This window comes from Eretmochelys imbricata, chromosome 1, assembly GCF_965152235.1.
Source record: "Eretmochelys imbricata isolate rEreImb1 chromosome 1, rEreImb1.hap1, whole genome shotgun sequence".
NCBI lineage: Eukaryota > Metazoa > Chordata > Testudines > Cheloniidae > Eretmochelys > Eretmochelys imbricata.
In genome coordinates this window covers 136,837,964-136,858,405 of record NC_135572.1, presented here as the reverse complement: position 1 = coordinate 136,858,405, position 20,442 = coordinate 136,837,964, and the positions used below count along the sequence as shown (strand labels likewise).

General features: G+C 42.8%; 2 protein-coding genes across 9 annotated transcripts in view; one reads left to right on the top strand and one right to left on the bottom strand.

Moving 5' to 3' along the window:
• Window positions 1–4,888, bottom strand: part of OFD1 (OFD1 centriole and centriolar satellite protein) — a 61,358-nt gene extending 56,470 nt beyond the window's left edge. Inside the window, exons 1-5 of one of the 5 annotated variants that reach the window (XM_077815921.1) lie at window positions 4,670–4,888; window positions 4,178–4,279; window positions 887–1,087; window positions 183–251; window positions 64–94 (exon numbers count right to left, since the gene is read on the bottom strand). In XM_077815921.1, coding sequence (XP_077672047.1) covers window positions 64–94; window positions 183–251; window positions 887–1,087; window positions 4,178–4,273 — 397 coding nt within the window. In that variant the 5' untranslated portion in view covers window positions 4,274–4,279; window positions 4,670–4,888. The other 4 variants (XM_077815928.1, XM_077815935.1, XM_077815911.1 and 1 more) reach the window with 4 other exon arrangements.
• A 147-nt stretch (window positions 4,889–5,035) lies between these two features.
• The window catches only part of TRAPPC2 (trafficking protein particle complex subunit 2), a 23,531-nt gene continuing 8,124 nt past the window's right edge, over window positions 5,036–20,442 (top strand). The window contains exons 1-6 of one of the 4 annotated variants that reach the window (XR_013346009.1): window positions 5,036–5,117; window positions 9,194–9,304; window positions 10,908–11,056; window positions 12,010–12,091; window positions 15,582–15,748; window positions 16,517–17,721. Coding sequence is in view for 2 of the 4 variants with exons in the window: in XM_077815874.1 (XP_077672000.1) it covers window positions 9,212–9,304; window positions 10,908–11,056; window positions 12,010–12,091; window positions 15,582–15,680 (423 nt within the window). In the remaining 2 variants the exon portion in view is untranslated. Of the gene's footprint in view, window positions 5,118–9,193; window positions 9,305–10,907; window positions 11,057–12,009; window positions 12,092–15,581; window positions 17,722–20,442 lie in introns of those variants that run through there. The other 3 variants (XR_013346007.1, XM_077815874.1, XM_077815890.1) reach the window with 3 other exon arrangements.

Genomic DNA, 20,442 nt, shown 5'->3' with positions numbered 1-20,442 from the left:
AAAGGGGAAATATTAGGGGAAGTGGATGACTCATTATATGCCTAGTATGTAAATATGTAATACCTTTTTTGTTCTCTTTTGGAGCTCCTGAAGTCTGTATGAAGAAAAAGATAAGATTATTATTCTGTGTACTCAATCATAAATTATAATTGAAGGAAGAGTTACAGAATCAAAATTATTACCAATGATTTGTAAAGGCTGGATTTTGGATGGATCCTAATTAGCTGCAGAAGATCTTGCATAGTAAACACCTTTTTAAAAAAGAAGGCAAAAAAATCAAAATTTTAAGAACATTACAAGCAATTAACCTGTTTTTCTCTGTTGCGGTAAAGAGATCCACCTTGGATTTGCTACACTTGAGACAGATTTGATCCACCACTTTATCACACAAAGACCAATTGTAGGACAGAGCTAATCCTGCCTTGCTTCTATATGTGAGCTAAGTGGCAGTCAGGGATATCTCTTGGGAGAATACCCAATTTCACAGCTCAAGAGCATTCCAATGAAGGAAGAAAGACTGTCTCATCAGGCTTGTCGATGTAAAAGACTATATCCCAATTATCCGTTCGAATCAAGGCTACCTTTTAGAATATAAAGTTGCAGAACACTCACCATCTCTAGAACACTTATAGTGTCAATGAAGACACTACAGACCAAGTATCCTGAGTGTGGAACCCCTTTATCTGGGCACTCAACAGCTATAATTTGTACTAGAAGTTTCAAACTAATACGGAACTCTCAAGCCTTGAAACTACTCGGTGAACCCTTGGCTCCTCCTTTACACAGAGGATTTTAAAAATTATATTGGAAGGATCAGTTAATGATTGCAAAGTCCTACATGAATATCATCTCTCACATTCCTTGCATAATAAATTACAGAGCTCACCTTCTCCTTTTCCAATCCACTTTCTGGATAGAAAACAGAAAGTGAATATTCATAGCCACAACTACGCAGGTGATCTGCCACCAGGCTGTTGGAAGCTCCAATTAACAATGAACTGCCCTCACTGGACACTGGTTGTGGCTGAAGTTCTCCACTTAAAATTGGATGCATCAGTTCATGGATTAGCTGGTTTCGGAGCTGCGTCTGGTAAAAACAGAAATTCAACAACAGAAAGAGAAAACACTGGAATTTTTTGCTTTCCTGAAGCCATACAGATTCAGTATATTAAATTAAAAAGTCTGATGTAAAGAAACAAAAAGAATGGCGTCTAGATCCTGCTACTGTCTCGGGGCACATCTACACTACAAGCATTATAGCGGCACAACTGCTGTACTACAGCTATGCTGCTGTACTGTAGGCAATCACTACAGCAACAGATGTGGTTTTTTCATCACTATAGTAAATCCATCCCCTCAAGGGGCAGCAGCTAGGTTGATGAAAGAATTCTTCCATCGATCTAGTTACATCTACAGTGGGGGTTAGGTTGACCTAATTAAAGAGCACAGGGCATGAAATTTTTCACAGCCCTGAGAAATGTAGCGAGGTCGACCTAAGTTTTAGGTGTAAACTAGGCCTGACTGCAGCATATTCAGTTACAGCTTATTTGAAAAATTCACTAGTCCACTAAATGACAGGCCAAGAAGTTGCTGAGGACAAGAGGGAAAAGGGTACAGAGTGGTTTAGCCACCACTAATCCTTTTGCAGATGGGGCGGAGGAGGGGGGAGGAAACTAGGGCGCCATGCACATGGACCATCTAGTTCTTTCTCACAGAGACAGGTAAATGTAGTAAAGATTATATTAACGCAGAAATGTTTGAGACTAGGAAAAATAGATGGTACAAGGTACAAAAGAGAAGTAGACGACTGAGAGAAAGAAATTGTGGAGAGAAGGAAAAAGAAACAGAAAATACAGGGAAAGTGAAAACTAAGGGAAGGAAAGAGACAAGGAAACAACAGACACAAAACAATGTAGGGAAAAATACACTGGGACTGAAAAGATCTGGGTTCTGCTCCCTGCTTCCTCTGTGACCACTGGTCAAAATACCTAATCTCATCATGCTTCAGTTGCCTCTCCATTACATGGGAATAATATTTCCTTTCTCCTCCATCCCTTATCTGGTTATCTATTTAAAGTCCATGCCCTCTGGGGCAGGTGCTGTTTACTGTGTGTATGTACAGTGCTTAGTGCAATGGAACCCTGATGTCATCTGGGGCCACTAGGCACTACAATTATTACTGTGACTTATTACAGGGGAGAAAAAGTAGCTGGAGTGTTTGAAGCCCCTGCTACATCGGAAGCATTGCCCCCAGCAGTCAGGCTTTACTAGGAACAGGTCCAATTTAGACGCCATTTTGGCTCTCCTTTTGTTGTTGGAGACACATCGCAAATTCAAGAAGCCTCTGTACATGGCATATGTCGATCTTAAGGCTGCATTTGATTCAGTTGACCGAGTCCAACTATGGAAGGCCTTAAAGGACACAGATGTCCCAAACACTCTACAGGATTGATTAGCGAGCTGCATAATGGAACCACGGCCCGTGTACATCTTGGGAATCTGACGTCTGCACCTTTTAAATCAGTATCTGGTGTCAGCTAGGTCTGCGTCTTGGCCCCTGAACTCTTCTGTCAGGCAATGGATTTCGTAATGCAGCATTCTAACAGATCCATAGGCATTAAGATTGGTAATCTCTCGTGCTCAGACCTTGACTATGCGGATGATGTTCTAGTACAGAGCCCCGACAGGTTTTGCGAGGCACTCCAGCAAATGGAGGAGTCGTCGACTAAGGGTGGCCTCCATGTTTCGTGGTCAAAGACAAAGCTGCAAAATCTAGGATCAAGTCCATCAGTGACTCCAATCTCTTTCAATAATGAAACTGTTGAAGCAGTTTCCAGCTTTTGCTATTTGGGTTCTATACTCACCAGTTCCTCCAACTCTCACACAGAGGTTCTCCACTGGATTGGTATCACAGCATTTGCCGTGGGTCGTTTACAACAAATATGGAATCAACATAATCTTGGCATAATGATCAAGTTCAGGATCTATCCTCTCTGTACTGCTGTATGGTTGCGAAACATGGACACTATGCCACCCGAACTGGGCAAAGCTGGAGGCTTTCCACCCAAAATTCCAACGTCATATATTGGATATAAAGTGGAATGACTTCATTTGTAATGCAGATGTTTACAGTCACTCCCCGCAGGGCCAGACTACTGGGGCCACTGTCCACCGACAGCATCTTATGCTTTTTGGACGTGTTGCGAGAATGCCACAAGACGTTCTGGCAAATGCCGTTCTCCTGGTGACTTGTAACAGCCGGGATAAACTTCCACCAACTGAGGGGTGGAGGCGGCCCAGACGAAGACACCATATTATATGGGTGCATCACGTCTGTTCCAATGTTGGACTCTCGGCCCTTCAAGCCCTTGTGACTGCACAAGAACGGATCAAATGGCAATTATGGCGAACCATTCGGCTATGCGTTCAAGAAGCAGAAGAGAAAAAGTAGCATGAAATCAGGAAGAAAGATTATAAAAGGGAGAAATAAGTTAAATTTTAAAAATTAAATATTTTATAATTAAATACTCTATATTATAAAGAGTAGACAACTATTTTGTCCTTAAAAGAGCAGCAGGGAGATAGCATAAGAACATAAGAATGGCCATATTGGGTCAGAGCAAAGGTCCATCTAGCCCAGTATCCTGTCTTCTGAAAGTGGCCAATGCCAGGTGCCCAGAGGGAATGAACAGAACAGGTAATCATCAAGTGAGCCATCCCATCACTCATTCCCAGCTTCTGGCGAACAGAATCTAGGGACACCATTGCTGTCCGTCCTGGCTAATACCATGGCAGCACAAGTATTTTCATTTTGGCTAGTGGGCTTAATTAAAAGGTAAATAAGTGACAGGTAAATGACCAGACCAGACTAGACCAGAAATAAACTATTTACACTCCTAACAAAGGCTACAATCCGACAAGCCAATCTATGCAGGTGGACATTTATACCTGTGTGAAAACCTGTTGCATCTGGAGGGGCTCCATGCAATGCTCCATACAGATCGGCTTGCAGGATTGGGGCCAAAATATGCATTTTCCATGAGAGAAAAGACCATGTAACAAAAAAGGTTTGTCTACCATGGATTTCACTGAAGCCTATTGTTTTCAGTGCCACATAGCTGCAGAGAAACATATGTAAGGTAAGTGCTACGTAACACTAGCTTAAAACAAAACACACCTTGAGTGTGTCCAAAACACCTCGGTTCTTAAATGTCTGATAAAGTCTTTTTCGGAGTTCATCTTGGGACAACGCTTGAAATTCAGAAGAAGCCATCCTGAGCTAAAATATTACAAAACATCATTACTCATCTTCCCAGCAGCCACCCCAGAAGCCCACCCCAGCACAGCTCCATTGAACGGGTGGGGCCCAGCAGGCCCTGTCCAACTGCACCATTTACACCTCGCCGGCACCCAGAGGGGGATGCGGCTCCGCACAGAAATACCAGCTGGGCGGCAGTCGCTGCCGCGGCCCGGGGCAATCGCCGCGTGTCTCGGGAGACGGGCTGTTTCGCTAAAGCCCCAGCTCCCGGAGTCAGGGGACCGTTGAGTGCCGGCGCTCGCCGGGCAGCGGGCGGAGCCCGGCCCGGGCGGAGCCTAGGAACTGCTCACGGCTGCGTGGGACCCGCCTCCTACTGGCGGCGATGCCCGGGGGAAGGGGGCTCATGCTGACCCCGCGGAGATGCGGAGCCCGAGAGGCTGCTCCGGGCAGGGCCGCCTCCGGCGATTTCGGGGCCCCACACCCGATACTTCAGCCAAGGAGCCTCGGCCCGCCAGTCCCGGCAGGGGGCGCCCTAGCGAGGGCGGGGCTAGCGGCCGGGAGCGCGCGCGACTGCCCAGGCCACGTCGCTAAGCCGCGGCGGCGCCGCCAACGGCACCTGCCGCCAAACTGGGCTAATCGCCGCTTCGCGAATCAGCCCCGCCCGGCCGTTACCAACCGCCCCGCCCCCTCCCCCGGAACCCTCGCGAGAACCGACTGTGACCGATCGCTCTCGCGATAGCTGAGAGCGGCTGGGCGTTCACCTTCAGAGCGCGGTGACCAGTGGTGACGCCATCAGCCCGCGCCGGGTGTTTGGGGAGCCTGAGGGGACAGCTTGGGGCTGCGGCGGCTGCACAAGTGGGTGAGTGGCCGGGGGGGGTCCCTGCTCCCTCGAGCGTCTGGGCGGGCCCTGCTGTGTGGCCCTCCCTTTGCCAGGAGCTGCTCTGCGGGGACCCGGAATTTCCCTCCCCTACCCCCCCCATGGGGGTGTTTACTCCCCTCCTGAATTTCCCCAAACCCCGCCCCCAGTTTTGTGAACTAGTTACATGTAGTGTTGCCAATTTACTGATTGTTTGGAAATCTGAATTGAATTTGAAACATTAATAGACACTTTAAAAGCTTATACAGTGTATGATAAAATACTTGCATAGAAAAAGTATACTAGATGTGAAAAGTATGAACATAGACTAGCTTCCTTATACGGCTGTTGTTTTTTATGACCATGTCAGTGCATTCATTTCGGTGATGTTGGCCAACCTAATAATTTCAAATTATGGTTTGTCCTCAAAGTCCAAATGAGCTCTCCCTGATGGCTAGTGATGAGCTGGGGGGAAACGCTTCAGGCCTTTCCAGATCATATTTACATTCACACCTAGTCTACCTAGGTATCCAGCAAACAGAGCTGTGTTGCCCAAGTGATAGATTTTGGCTGGGGTTGGGTTACAAATCACTTGAATGTGGGGGATAAATAAATGTTGTTGTTCTTATTGTGTGAGTAAAGGGCAGTAGAACTGTACTTAGCCTGTGATGATTGAGGGCATCAGGAGAGAGGGTGGGGAAAGGTGTTTTGCTTGATGGTCTGCCTGAGTCACAAGTACTATTAGACCTGCTCCTCTCCACTGTTTAAAAACAAAGCTGATTAGGCTCCATAGATAGTCTTTTGTTTTGTTAAGTGACCACTACAGCTGAAATCACTGAGAATCAGGTCTAAGTGCTTAGACCTGCTGTGGGACAGTGTTTCTGTGGAAGAGACGGCCGAGTCTGCACTAGCGCCCAGGTTCCCCTACTGAGAACTCAGCTGAAATCACTGAGAGCTGGGTGGAACCTCAAGAGACCAACTCAGAGAGGTCACAGTGGTAGGTGGCAGCAGAAGGTGATGGCGCAAGGCCGTTGGCAACAGAGCGATGGAGTGAACGGTGGCACAACAAACAACAGTGACCAGAGTGAACAGTGAGCAGCTGAAGGAACGAGCAAGGTGCCTTCTTGCTCCCCACCTGGGAGGTGAACTCATGTAAAAGCACCTCTGAACTCTGAGTTTCCACTGACCAAGGACAACACCAGTGAGTGTTCATGAGGCTGTTAAGAATGCTAGAGACACAACACAGTTCATGTGAACAAACATGGCTGTGGTATCATACTTACTATTTAGGCAAGAGATACCACTCGCTACAAACTGGAGGCTAATGTTAAGTACATTGTCACTTGATCATCCTGAAGTTGAACACTAGTTCCAAACAAGACCAGCAAATGCTCATTATCTTTCTGCAAGAAACTCAACTGACTGGCTAGATGCATGTGGTGCAACAGTGAAAGACTCAACTGTTGAAAAAGTGAAGAACTCTCTCCCCACTTTCAAAAAATTTGCTTGCATGGCTGATGAATGCACCAATGCAAATGGTCATCAAGTCTTAAGTCATTGTGTACGTTATCTTGATGTCAGTGGTAGGCCAGTAGATGCATTTTTAGATTGGCTGCATCTGTGATAACCCATATCTTAGAAGAGTTAAACGCTTGTCAGTTGGACCCCAAACAGATGGCTGCTTGTGCATTTGATGGAGCTGCAAACTTCTCTAGAAGACGTGGTGGAGCACAAGCTTTGCTCAGAGAAAAGCGTAACCCTAGTCTCTCCTATACACACTGCAGAGGCCATCTGCTCCAACTAGCACTAGTACGAGCTGCAGACTCTTCAAAAGACATTATAAAAGCTATACATTTAATGTCTTCATTATATTCTTTTTTCAACAAAAGTCCAAAAAGACTGATTATCTTGGAAAATACAGAAGATACACTGGGACGGAAGTTCAAATTAGTCCAACCTGGAAAACCCTCTGGTTTTCTCATGAGCAATCCTTGGCTGTTGTCTTAAAATTACTTCAGCCATAATTACTGGCTTTGGAAAGTATCTACCAAGATGGGATGGATCCAAGTAGTGCGGCTGGTGGATTACTTTTGCTACTACATTCAGAGAAGACTATTGCTATTCTCTCCTTTGTAAATCTACTGTTGAAACCACTTGGGTCATTAAACAATGCTATCCAGGCATCTGGTACAACAGTAGTAGATCTTTGTCCAGCAATAGAAGCTTCATTTGGATCAATCAGAGAGCTATCCGTTGAAAAAGTACTGGAAGAAGCAGAAACTTCAGTCCAGAAGTTGACTAATGAAGGCATTTATATTGAATCCTTAAGTGAAGAAGACAAGAAGTGTTTAAGACAACTGAAAAAGTACACAGACTTGATTCTTAAAAATCTACAACAGCGACTTCTAGATTCTACTCCACCTCTATGTAGCTTTTACAGATCCCTGTCCTATAAACCACCGACAGTTGAGTGGAGTGAGGCACTAACAACAATGGGGCTGCCATGTGCTCAGGACAGAATAGAGAATTTGAACACAGAGTGGAATATCCTACGATGAATGAATGAAGATTTGACTTCAACTTTTTTATCATCACTAGTGTCTCGACCTGATCTTTATGCTATGTTTCCTGGGATGAAAGAAGTAGGAATTCATCTCTTGTTACTCCCAGTCACAGCAGTAACAGTTGAGCGTTCTTTTTCATCATTGAATAGAATTTTGTGTTTTGAAGGAAGTCACCTTCCGCCTCATCATGTGAATGAACTAATGAGCATATCAATTGAAGGAATGGAAGTACCAGACACATGAGAAGCAACCACAGATGAATGCATTGCATTCAAGAAGTGCATTAACAGAGTTGCACAAAATTATAACAAGAAAACAAGAAGGATGTAGATGTAGTGCTTCATAGAAGGCTTGAGTAGCCAACTTTAATTTGTGTGAATATTTTAAAATCTAATAAAATGATCATGAAACATTTTTCAGTTTTTTTACTATGGTGCCATACAGCCCACCTTCACCCTCACTGTCTCACCCCCTCTCCCCCCCCCTAAATTGAACACTCCTCCCCCTAATTTCAATTCCTGTGCTGAGCAGTGGAAGTGTCACAATCCTGGGGCGAGGGATTGAGTGACGGGGCGTGTGCCCTTCCCCTCCCCACACAGTACCTATCGCTGCTCCATGGCCCTGTTAGCCGGTGACCGGTGCCACAATCCCTGCCCTGCATTTCCCCACAGGAGGGGGCAGTGGCTGGCTGCTGCACTGGGCCTCCCTTGCCCGTGTCTGTCACCGGTCGCCAATTAACCCCCTGCGAGGCAGGGGAGGGGCCGCGAAAGTTGAGGATTAACGCGAGCAACATGTCCCATCCGGCCCCGCTAACGCCCCCCCACCTCTCTCTGCCTCTGTTCCCCGGGTGGGTGTCAGCTGCTCGGTAATCCTCCCCCCAGTCTCGGGGAGGGTGAGTCTTTCCTGCAGCTTCCACGGAGAGCAGAGCCTTCAAAGAAACAGGCACACGTGGCTGTAAAACTATGAAAATGGGCATGGGCGGGGAAGGTAGAGCCTGAAGCAACTTTCAGCTCAAACTGGCAAGATTTCAAGCAGACAGTGCCCCTTTTCTTTTGCACTATTGTCTTGTTTATTACCATCTTAGAATGTCACTCTTTTGGACAAAAGATAGATTAGGCCCCAATCTTGCAACGACTCGCTGAGTGCTTAACTTTATATACCGTTAGTGGAACTATTACTCTAAAACGAAGCATATCATTAGTCACTGCAGGAGCAGGTCCATATTTACTTCCACTTTTGGTTATCATTATCAGCCAACTACACCTTCAGGGTGTGGTATGCTAGCAAAATTTTGTAAGAATTAGATTGCAATGGAATGTTTTTAAATATATACAAATGTCTTAAGTTTGTAAAACTCTTACAAAAACTTGCTTACCTCAACTATTTGACACGGTTTCCTCTTAATGTACAATATAATTTTGTATTAGCTGACTCTTTTTTAGGACTTCTCTAAATGCATTTACATTTCGTGTGTCTGGAAACATCTGTAAAGCATGTCTCTTCTTTCTTGGAAAGGGCATTATTTTGAAGACAATGTCTGGAAGTTTCTACTTTGTAATAGTCGGTCATCATGATAATCCAGTATTTGAAATGGAATTTCTACCTTCTGGAAAAGTGGAGTCCAAGGTTTGTAGATTTTGATAATACTTTGTATAGCTATAGCTGTTTCTATTTGATGAACATTCATTACAAACATGAATTAATAAAGTCTTAGGACAGCCCTTTGAGGTAACTAATATTATTATTGCTTGTATAGAAAACTTTTGGCAGAGCAGGAGGTAGAACCCATAACTCCTGATTCTTTCTATGCATTAAACACCAGACCATTCTGTCTTTCCCGAACACATACATTTCTGTATCTTCAGAGATTCTGTTTTGAATCGAGTATGTACTACTTATAGTTGCTGCTTGATGTGTTACATGCTATCCTTGATTTATCTCACCACCTCCATGGTGCAACTGTGTGATGTCACTCACTGTTCTAGAGGGTAATGCGGAGGATTAAGTTTAGAGTTTTACTCTAATCTTTTTTTGATGTTTAAATATTAATATTACAGCACAAAGTTAATACCACTGGTTTTAGTTTTTATTTGAATGATAATCCTGATTATTTTTTTTTAAACTGGGTCAGGTCTGAATAAGGTCTCCAAAGTATGTGTTAATTGACCTGATTGAGTAGCTTTATAAATAAATACAGGTTAGAAAATGTGTAATATAATGGCTCCAATGAGGATAGAACACACATACCATGATGGGTGCATAAAGAAAAAAAAGCGTAGAGTACAGAGCTGAAGTGAAAAGGGGGTTTTAATAATGAGTTTAATTTGTATTATTGATTAGTATTTTCAATGTATCCTAAAACAGAGCTTTTTAGATGTATAGTCATGCTGAAATGCCTCTGACAATTGAGTAAACTTCATTTTTTTGCACTCTAAAATTAAAATGGTTTGAAGCAGGCAAGCATAATCTCAGGTCACATTTTAATAATGTTTTTGGTTTTTTTCCCTTTCCTCCTCCCACTCCCATTTAGCTGTTAAGGAAGTGATGATACTGTTTGCTTCCAAAAGATCTATTTTCCTTCCCAGTTTTACTCTTCCTGTCATATCTGAACAGATCAGAAAATGGAGAAAACCATGAGGAATAGAGCGGACCTGTGGGTGCGAGAGCAGCATCTGAGCAGTATTCCCTCAGTATAGGATATGCTGGAAGGACAGCCACAGTTTCTAAACTATTGGACACTTAGGGAATGGTCTTGGCCAGCTCTTCTTTTCAGTAAACCATTTTTGAATATTCTAGGATGAGAAAACTACTGCTAAGCACATAACTGCATTTACTTACATAGTCACTGCACTGTTAGGGACGAATTCAACTGTGACATTAAGCTAATGCCATTCCTATTTATCATGAGGGAGTTGCACTCATTTACACCCGTGATACTTAATCCTAGGATCTATTGCACAATAATTTCAGTAAAATGGACTATATTAAAAACAAAACCCTAGTTCTTCTCTGTTTTCTGATGCCCTGTTGTCTTTCACCTCTGACACCAAAGTATTGGGAATATATCTTATTGTATTTGTATTTCATTAAAGACTGTGTTATATCTTGCAGAAGAAAGGTTGAGGGGACAAGCTGTAAGAAAATGTACAGCTATTACAGCAGCTGGCAGATTATTCTTATTTAGGTTTTACTCGTATAAAATAACTCATTCTGTTTTCCACGATATCAGGATGATCATCGTCATCTCAACCAGTTCATAGCTCATGCTGCTCTTGACCTAGTAGACGAGAATATGTGGCTGTCTAACAACATGTACCTGAAAACAGTGGACAAGTTTAATGAATGGTTTGTTTCTGCTTTTGTCACTGCAGGACATATCCTTTTTCTGTATTTATTCACTTTTGCCAGCAAGTGATAAGTTAAATGAAACAATTATAGAGCAGAACTAATTCTGCTATTTTTACTGAAAGGTAGGTTAGAGATAGTACCCAACATCTGGATGAAGTTTGTCAGAGGCAGATCACTTCTAAAAGGATGGGACTGAGTGGGAGAGACAACAATGGATCTTAATCTGGAGCGGGGATGGAGAGGGCAGAAGAAATACCCTACGGGGGATTGCCCTGAGCAGAGGGATAAGTGTTATAAAGATAACACCAGGAGAGGAACAATAGAGAGATCTGTTCCTTCCCATACAGTTTTCTTTAATTCCAACCCCTTTTTGAAAGCTGCAAATAAAAGGCTTGGATATAACTATACATGCCTGTTGGTGGTCTCTACACATCCAGTAAAAATAGATAGTTTGTTCAGGTCACTTAGATGTACAGACTTGATTTGGATATCAGAAACCAGGTGTTAATTGCCATGTATGTTGTAAAAATAGTGATTGTATTTATTTGACAATCTATTCTAATTTCAGGTACATGGAAACATTACTTTGTATTTAAAAAAAAAAAATCATCTCTTCTAAATCTGGATATTCTTTACAAAATAAAGACTTGAATGAGGGAGTAACGCTTTTTGCTCCCAAAAGCATGGGGAGTTTAATTACAGATTGAAATTTAATGTTTCCTACAGTTAATGTGCCTGGAGATTCCTCTTTAAATTCTAGATTCCAAAGGACATTGTCTTGCATATATAAAATTCAGGTGTAAGCATTTGCTGCATTAAGCTGTGAGTGCTTGCGTCAATCAAATACCGTGTCAGATTTTTCATTAGTTTTCAAATTTAGTGTTGGTTATAAAACTACTTGGAGGGAGGGAAGAGCAGAGAGTCACTAACAGTTAATCTTACATTTTTGGAAGGAAAATTGCTTCCTTAATTGTTCCACATATGAGATTTATTATGCTTCATGATGTAAGACAAGAAGATGGAATTAAAAACTTCTTTAATGATGTCTATGACTTGTATATAAAGGTAAGAATGATCTTCTTATAATTTTGTGTAAAATTTTAAAGTGTGTTCTACCATACACACTTAAGCACTGTCTGCATTAGGGAAACTCTAAAATTTCCCTCCATTGCCACAGGTGCAGCTGTACTAGAGTTAATCACACTGGAAACCCTGTCTAGACCCAGCCACTGTAGCCAGAGCAGTTAATATTGTGTCTATTAGACTTGATCTTAGCAGGTTTAATTGACACAGCATTATAAGCAGTTCTGGCCATGGGGAGGCCTTCATTTCTGTGTGAAGCTATTATCACTAAGAGCCAAATTTAGGGGTGAGCCTAAAATGGTGTAAATTGCACCTTCTCAACTCCTGTGGGTGAAATTTAGATATGATGCATTAGAGACTTAAAGTCTAAGGGAGTTGGTGTGACTGAATACACCCTGTATTCAGCCCTTACAAGCTGTTGTAATAATCTTTGACCAAAATATGCGGGGTGAGGAACCATTTTAAAACTAATAACTCACTGGTCAATAATATGATAAAATGTATGGACACAATGTGTATTAAGAGTTATGAACATAAGGTGAAATTATGACTCAGTGTGTTTACCAGACTAGTGTGGGGAGAGGATAAACCTGTTCCTCAAAGACAAAAGAAAAGCTAACACCCTCTATCCAGGTCTCATGAAAGTTGATGAGCAGCTCAGGTCACCATTTGTTGGCAACGAAGAGGGGCAGGAACAGATCAATCTGAATCTTAGCAAGCAAACCGTAGAGACTCTTTTACCAAAGGGGGACTAGACTACAAAAGTGAGGGGCAAAAACATCCCCCTGATCTCTCACTCATACACATGTTATACCAATAAATTAAAAACCAGCAGGATCTTATTAAAGGGAAAAAGGCAAAATACCACATTTATTGTGAATACAGAAAGAATCATAGTAAGCAGTTAGTTATAGCTATAACATTCCATTCAGTCTCATATTTATTCACATACACACACACACACACACACACGCATTCTGCAAGGTTGTTATCATAGTTACCAGCCTTAGAGTTGCTCATGCCAAGCCACTGGCCAGGTGGCCTGGACATGAGGAGGAAGCAGGGCCTTGTCTGATGCTCCTGGAAGTTGGTTTGCAGAATCAGACCCCAAAGTTCTCACTCTCTAGAGTCTATAGGAATTTCTTCCTATGCCAGTCTATGGGAATTGCTTCATCATGCTGTTGCTGAATCAATCAGCAAATGGCACATTCCTGACGGCTCCGTGCTGCCAGATGTTATCTTGTTCTTTGGTTCTCCCATTCTTGAGGCTGTTGGGTGGATTCCAGTCTGCCCTCCGGGGCGGGGGGGGAACCTCTGGTTATTTCCACTTGACGCCTTCTTCAGCCGATGGACACTGGATTCTTAGGCTAGCACCTCCCTGATCATTCAGTTATTATCCACACCAAGCATCCATCCACATACATCCTCTATCTCTATTTTAATCACAATTGTTAATACAACAAAAGGGCGGGGAGTCTCTGGGTGCTGTTTCTGTTGTTACAGAGTATTGCTTTGAGTCCCTCTCTGTGTGAATTGCTTTGAGAACAGACTCTGTCTTAGAATGTACTAACGCAATTAGCAGCTTGCAAGTTTCACACATAGAGGGAGAGAAACAGTACCAAAAACCAAGAGACCTCTTTGTTTAAATTCCAGGGTATTACTAATTATGGGGAATCCAAACTCAATTGTGATTTTAATACAGAACTTCTTTAATATGATCCAACACACACTCTTTTTCACTTAAGATGACAAAGGAACCAGCCCTTTGACTTTGGGCGGGGGTAGGGTGGCCAACTTTCTAATGTCTCAAAACTGGACCCCCTTGAGGCTCCAACCCTGTTCCACCTCTTCCCTCGAGGCCCCTTCCCCTGCTTGCTCCCCTCATCCCTTCATTCGCTGCTCTCTGCCCTCAACTCCAGTCTGAACAGCCCCAAGGGACTTGCAAACCCCAGCTTCAACAGGCAACCTGGAAGTGCAGATCAGAAGAGCTCTGTAGCCAGGCAGCCCCACTGGCGAGCTAGGACATGACCCTCCTGCATGGCAGCCTCCAGCCTCCCTCTGTGCTGCCTGCCCAGTAACCCTCTTCCCTGCCCATCTGAGCCCTCCCTGTCCCGGAGCTCCCTGAGAGCCTGGCCGGGGGAAGCATTGGTGGCGGGCAGCTCACATTCATTCTATACCTGCTGGCAGCCCCTTACCCCACTCACCATGGACCCCCACACTCTTTCCTCTACTGCAGCCCTGCAAACCATGCTCCTCAACGGGGGTGCCCAAGGTTCATGTGTGTTGCCACAGAAGTCACTGCTTCAGGACCAGGCAACAGGCTGTCACTTCCCCCCGACCTGCAGTAATTGGATTTTTAGTGTCTTATCAGTACATCTGACCACGCAGTGCCAGATCCCCTTTTTGACTGGACTTTCCAGTCGATAACCAGACACCTGGTTACCCTAAGTGGGAGGAGGATCCTGTCTTGGGATTTTAGTGAGCAATATTACTGGGAGCATGTGGTAAGGATTTACCTTGAGCCAAGTCTACTCCATTAAATTTTAGCTACTAGGAAGCATTTTATCTTGTAACCATTTGTGACTTCAATATCTTATACTTCTACCTACTTAAAATGTATCTCTTTGTAGTTAAACTTTTTATTTTTAATCAGAACAAATCCAGTGTTTAAACTGAACTGTTTAGGTAACTCTAGTTAAAGTAGCAAACAGTTGCATATTGACCCCCTTACAGGGGCAACAGGCCTTTAATATCTGAACTGCCCTGAAGAGGGCTGGACAGTGCAGAACACATTTTGGGGGAAATTCAGGACTGGGTGTATGTTGGGGTCACCCTGCAGCGAGTAACCAAGGCTGCTGGAAGCCACAGTGTGACTGGAGTGTTGCTGGCAGGCTGCTGGGGTCAGAGTTGCTGGACTAAGGGTGTAGCAATACACAGACACTCAGGATGTGACCTGCATGCTGTTTGTGAGCGGCCCAGCTTGGGAGCTACAATAGAAGGCATTGTGAGGCACCCAGAGTTGTGGGGCAGGTGTTGACAGCCCCTCACTGGGCTGGATTTCACCCCAGTTTGTTTAAACTCTTGTAATATACAAATGGGGTTGGGGGGCAGCAGCCTCTCAGCTTGGTCAAATTAATATTACGGTATGGAGAAAGAACTAAGATTTGGGGTCTGATAACTGTCTTTATTTAAGCAAATAATAACAAGTCTTATTAAAATGGTTCCACCAGCTGGAGCAACTGCAATAGTACACTGAGGGGAAGACAGTCACCTGAGCCTCAGAACAGTGCCAGTTTAAACAGAAATCTCCCGTAATATCACTAGGGATTTCTACTTAAACACTGGTGCTAAGGTTCAATGTAGGGCTTTTAGTAATTGGTCTCTTAAGAGCTGAAGAATACTAATTATTTCTCTGTTTCTTTGTAGTTCTAAACAGTCTGTTTATTGATGAGTCTCTCTCCTTTTTCCTCAGTTTGCAATGAATCCATTCTATGAACCCAATTCTCCTGTTCGATCAAGTGCATTCGACAGAAAAGTGCAATTTCTTGGGAAAAAACATCTTTTAAGCTGAATACTTTTAAATAGAGAGACTTTATTGTATCTTCATGAATCTGAACTGTAATTAACTTAAATAACCTGGTAAGTTTTCAGCATGTTTGACATGTCTCTTTTTGAAGACTTAAGACAAATCAGCTGCCCCATAATTTTTTTCCAAAATTGAGCTTTTGGGGTTATGAGAAATACTGTAAAAATCCTTCCAGTTGCCATGGGTCGTGAAAGTGTTAACTGAACAAGTCAGTATAAACAGTGGTAGCAAATCTTACTGTATTCCAAAGTTAGAGGCATCAGTATATCAGTTGCCTTATCAATGCAGAGATGAAAAGCAGATCTCGTGTTTATGTAGCGTGTTGGAAGGAAATCAGATCTAAATGCAAAAAAAGCTTTAGTGTCTGGGTGTATTTCACAATTGTATGACTTAGCACAAAGAATAGGGAATTTCTTAATTGTTAGGCCTAAAGGGAGAAATATTGGTTAACGTAGTAAGATTAAAAGTTGCTATGTTTGTCACAGTCCTAAATAGGAAACTCTTGCACAGCACAATACAAGACTAATTCTCCCTTGCCCCGTCATGTGAGCTCTCAGAGATGCATCCCAACATGCTGTGGTTAAAGAAACATCTGGGGCTGGCAGTTAAGACCTTGCAATACTATTTTCCAATAAGTCAGCAACTCTCAAACAGCTTTTCTTTTCTTTTTTTTTAAAAAGATCAAAACTGCTGAACAGTGTACTGCATGGTTGATGCAAGAAACCTATACCTGCACATTGTGCCAGTGAAGGAATAAAGAAAATATAATAGATCAAAAGATTTACAGCCATTCTTCCCTAACTTACGCCATTTCTTTTCAGGACAACTCTTAATCATATATTTAAGTTCCACTGCGGTAAATAGAATTTGAATGTTGAAGCACCCTCCTGAATATGGAACTTGAACTATTTTGTGAGGTTGGATAGGGTGCAAGGCAGATTTTGGACCATTCTGTTTACTATTCTGCACTACAAAATAGAGAAACTTTTGCAAGCAGGTATCTTTATACTGTCATTCCAAAATAGTTATAATTTTGAAATGAATAGCATAATATCAAGCAGATACACAGCTATACTGTAAGATACTTTGGTTCAGTTTAGAGTACACGTAATCCATTATTTTGCATGTTATATAAACTGATTTCTTAGCATTGGCTTATTAAATATGTGAAAGACCTCATACAAGTGACTGAAGACCTAGTTGTTTCAGAAACATTTTGCATTTTCCATTTAAATTGGTTATTTAAATTGTTTTAGCTGTAGATTTATCCAATCCTCATTTAAGAACTATGCTTATTTCTAAAACATCCCAGGAAAACTGGAAGATAATATTAAGAGGTCCTGCTGTTTCTTTCAAATAAAATTATTTGACACTGCATGGTGTGGACACTTCAACTGCATATATACTACAAATGAGTTGAAAGGAGATCATTTTATGATGTGGTAAAAGATGAGGGCTTTTTTTTCCCCATCAGGACATCCTTGCTCCATTGTTGCTTATAGACTTGTATACCGAAAATCTGTCTTTTTGACAGGCTGCTGTATCACAGTAGATGTAAAAGGTAAAATCTGAAACCACCAGGTGGAGATTCTGAAGACAATTTAATCTTTTATGCTGACTTTTTTCAAAAGTTTTTAAGTGGAAAACAGCTGGTCTTGTTTTGATAGTGGGAGACTGATTTCTCATTTCGAAGATATTTGAAAAACTGACTTCAGTATAGGCTGCTCGTACTATTTTCTTAGTACATAGCTTATCTTTGTTATAAAGTTATGTTAAACAATTGATTTGTTGAACCTATTCTTTTCACTCCAGAGTCTAAAGTTCCAACAGCAATTATTTCACTCTAACTTACGTACATAGCAAATGGGGAACTGCTTTAGAAGTGATCAACTATGAGCTGACAAATTCAATTTGTCATAGTATTTTAGTGTACAGCTCCAGTACTGCTAGTTTGTATATGTATTGTTTCAGATTTAAAATTCCCCATTGCTTTGTTAAAAAATAAAATACCCCCACATTGTTTGAATGAGGCCTTAGGGGCCTAAAGAGTTCCTTTGTTTGCTGAGAATTCATCTGTGGGGCTACAGGGCTTTTCTTGTGGTATAGAGTAGAACCTCAAAGATACAAACACGGGATTTACAGACTCACTGGGCTACTGGACATTATGTGAAACCAGAAGTAACCAATCAGGCAGTATCGGGGGGGGGGGGGGGAAGAAAAAAGGCAGAAAGTAAATACTCTACTCTGCCTGTATTGCATCTTCAAGGTAAGCACCTCTAGGCTGCCAGCCTGAGGCAGCGGAGCAGCAGTGGGGTCTGCACTGCTTTCACCACTGCCCCTGCCAGGAAGGGGATACACTGTTTTTTTACCCCCAGCTCCCCCAGGGGATAAGCTGTTCTCTCTCTCTCTCTCTCTCACATGCACCATCTGCTGGCAAGAGGAAAAGCTTGCAAACTTACACCAGCCAGGGCTGAGTAGAAAGCTCAGATGCCCCTGAAACTTAGCCTGTAGTGTCAGCTGCTGAATCTGGAGCCCAAACTGTGCTTTGTTCAGAGTTTTGAACATTTCAGAGTTACAGACAACCTCCATTCCTGAGGTGTCTGTAAATATAGGTAAATATTTTTGTTACCTGGTCAAACACACATCCTTTTAGTGCATTGACAGTGTACTTACTGAGTACATCCTTAAATGTTAACAAAAGTGCATAGTTCAAATATGTCAGCATGGATCATGCTGTAGGTACTCATGGGCTAAAGACTGGATGGAGCCCTTTGAATAGTAGTGTCAGTTGTGGTCACATGTCCCATACCACTTCATGTTTCCACAAAGGCATGAAAGGCAGAGTGCCTGCCTTCCTCCTCCACTTTTCTCTGACCACCCATGGCAGTAAAATGGAACCTAGAGGTGTGGACCTGCCAGTGTTTGCTAACCTTTGTTTTTCGATGATCTGTTTGGAGATTGTCATTAAAACCTACAGTCAAATTAGACTAGTGAGGTTATTTTCCCCTGCTACTTCTAGTGAACAGCTGTTCCAGAACCTCCCTCTTCTGATTAGCAACCTTCTGACTTTTTCAGCCTAGATCTGCAGTTTTAGTCAGCCCTCCTATGCTAGACATCAGTAGCAGTCTCAGAACAGACCTAAGTGGCACCAGAGGAACCTGGCAATCCCTTTCCCCACTGAAAGTCATCTTTGCCAGATGAGGCAGCAGTAGCAGCCCCAACACTGTCATAAGACTGTTTCAGAACAGTCCAAGACCTTTTAACCCTAGGACATCAACCTGTGATCCAGGAAGAGTCCCATAAGTCACTCCAACTCTCTCACTGAGATGAACTATAAGATGCATAGAAAGCTGGCTAGATTGTCAGGCTCAATGGGTAGTGATTCATGGCTCCATGTCTACTTGGCAGCTGGTATCAAGTGGAGTGTCCCAAGGGTCGGTCTTGGGACTGGTTTTGTTCAATATCTTCATTAATGATCTGGAGGATGGTGTGGATTGCACCCTCAGCAAGTTTGCAAATGACACTAAACTGGGAGAAGTGGTAGATACATTGGAGGGTAGGGATAGGATACAGAAGGACCTAGACAAATTAGAGGATTGAGTCAAAAGAAATCAGGTGAGCTTCAACAAGGACAAGTGCAGAGTTTTGTACTTAGGACAAGAAGAATCCCATGCACTGCTACAGATTCGGGACCGAGTGGCTAGTCAGCAGTTCTGCAGAAAAGGACCTAGGGGTTACAGTGGACGAGAAGCCAGATAGGAGTCAATGTGCACTTGCTGCCAAGAAGGCTAACAACATTTTGGGCTGTATAAGTAGGGGCATTGCCAGCAGATCAAGGGATGTGATCATTCCCCTCTATTTGACATTGAGGCCTCATCTGGAGTACTGTGTCCAGTTTTGGGCCCCACACTACAAGAAAGATGTGGAAAAATTGGAAAGCACCCAGTGGAGGGCAACAAAAATTATTCAGGGACTGGAACACATGACTTATGAGGAGAGGCTGAGGGAACTGGGATTGTTTAGTCTGCAGAAGAGAAGAGTGAGGGGGGATTTGATAGCTGCTTTTAACTACCTGAAAGGGGGTTCCAAAGAGGATGGATCTAGACTGTTCTCAGTGGTAGCAGATGACAGAACAAGAAGCAATGGTCTCAAGTTGCAGTGGGGACGTTTAGGTTGGATATTAGAAAAAACTTTTTCAGTAGGAGCATGGTGAAACACTGGAATGGGTTACCTAGGGAGGTGGTGGTGGAATTTCCTTCCTTTAAGGTTTTTAAGGTCAGGCTTGACAAAGCCCTGGCTGGGATGATTTAGTTCGGGATCGGTCCTGCTTTGAGCAGGGGGTTGGACTAGATGACCTCCAGAGGTCCCTTCCAACCCTGATATTCTATGATCTTCCCAGCCTAAGAAGAACCATTTACATGCTAACATATTTCTTCTACATCACTATCCCAGAAAGTTAAGAAAAGGCATATATTTAATAGTAAGAATGTTAAAAGGTACAATTATTTTTAGAAAGTGACTTACTAACAGCATGAGGTTCTATTTTACTGTATTGAACATACATCTATAACAAGTGGGTTCAGTTTTTTAGTATAGATGATTTTGTAACTGCCAGCACTGGACATTTATAATGGGATTTGGCAGTCAAGCTGGGTCACCAGTAATAAAAGGTTCCACACTGCAAACTCTGCCCTCAGGAACAGATGTACCTGTATTTGGGGACGTAACTGACTGAAATTTAAGTAAG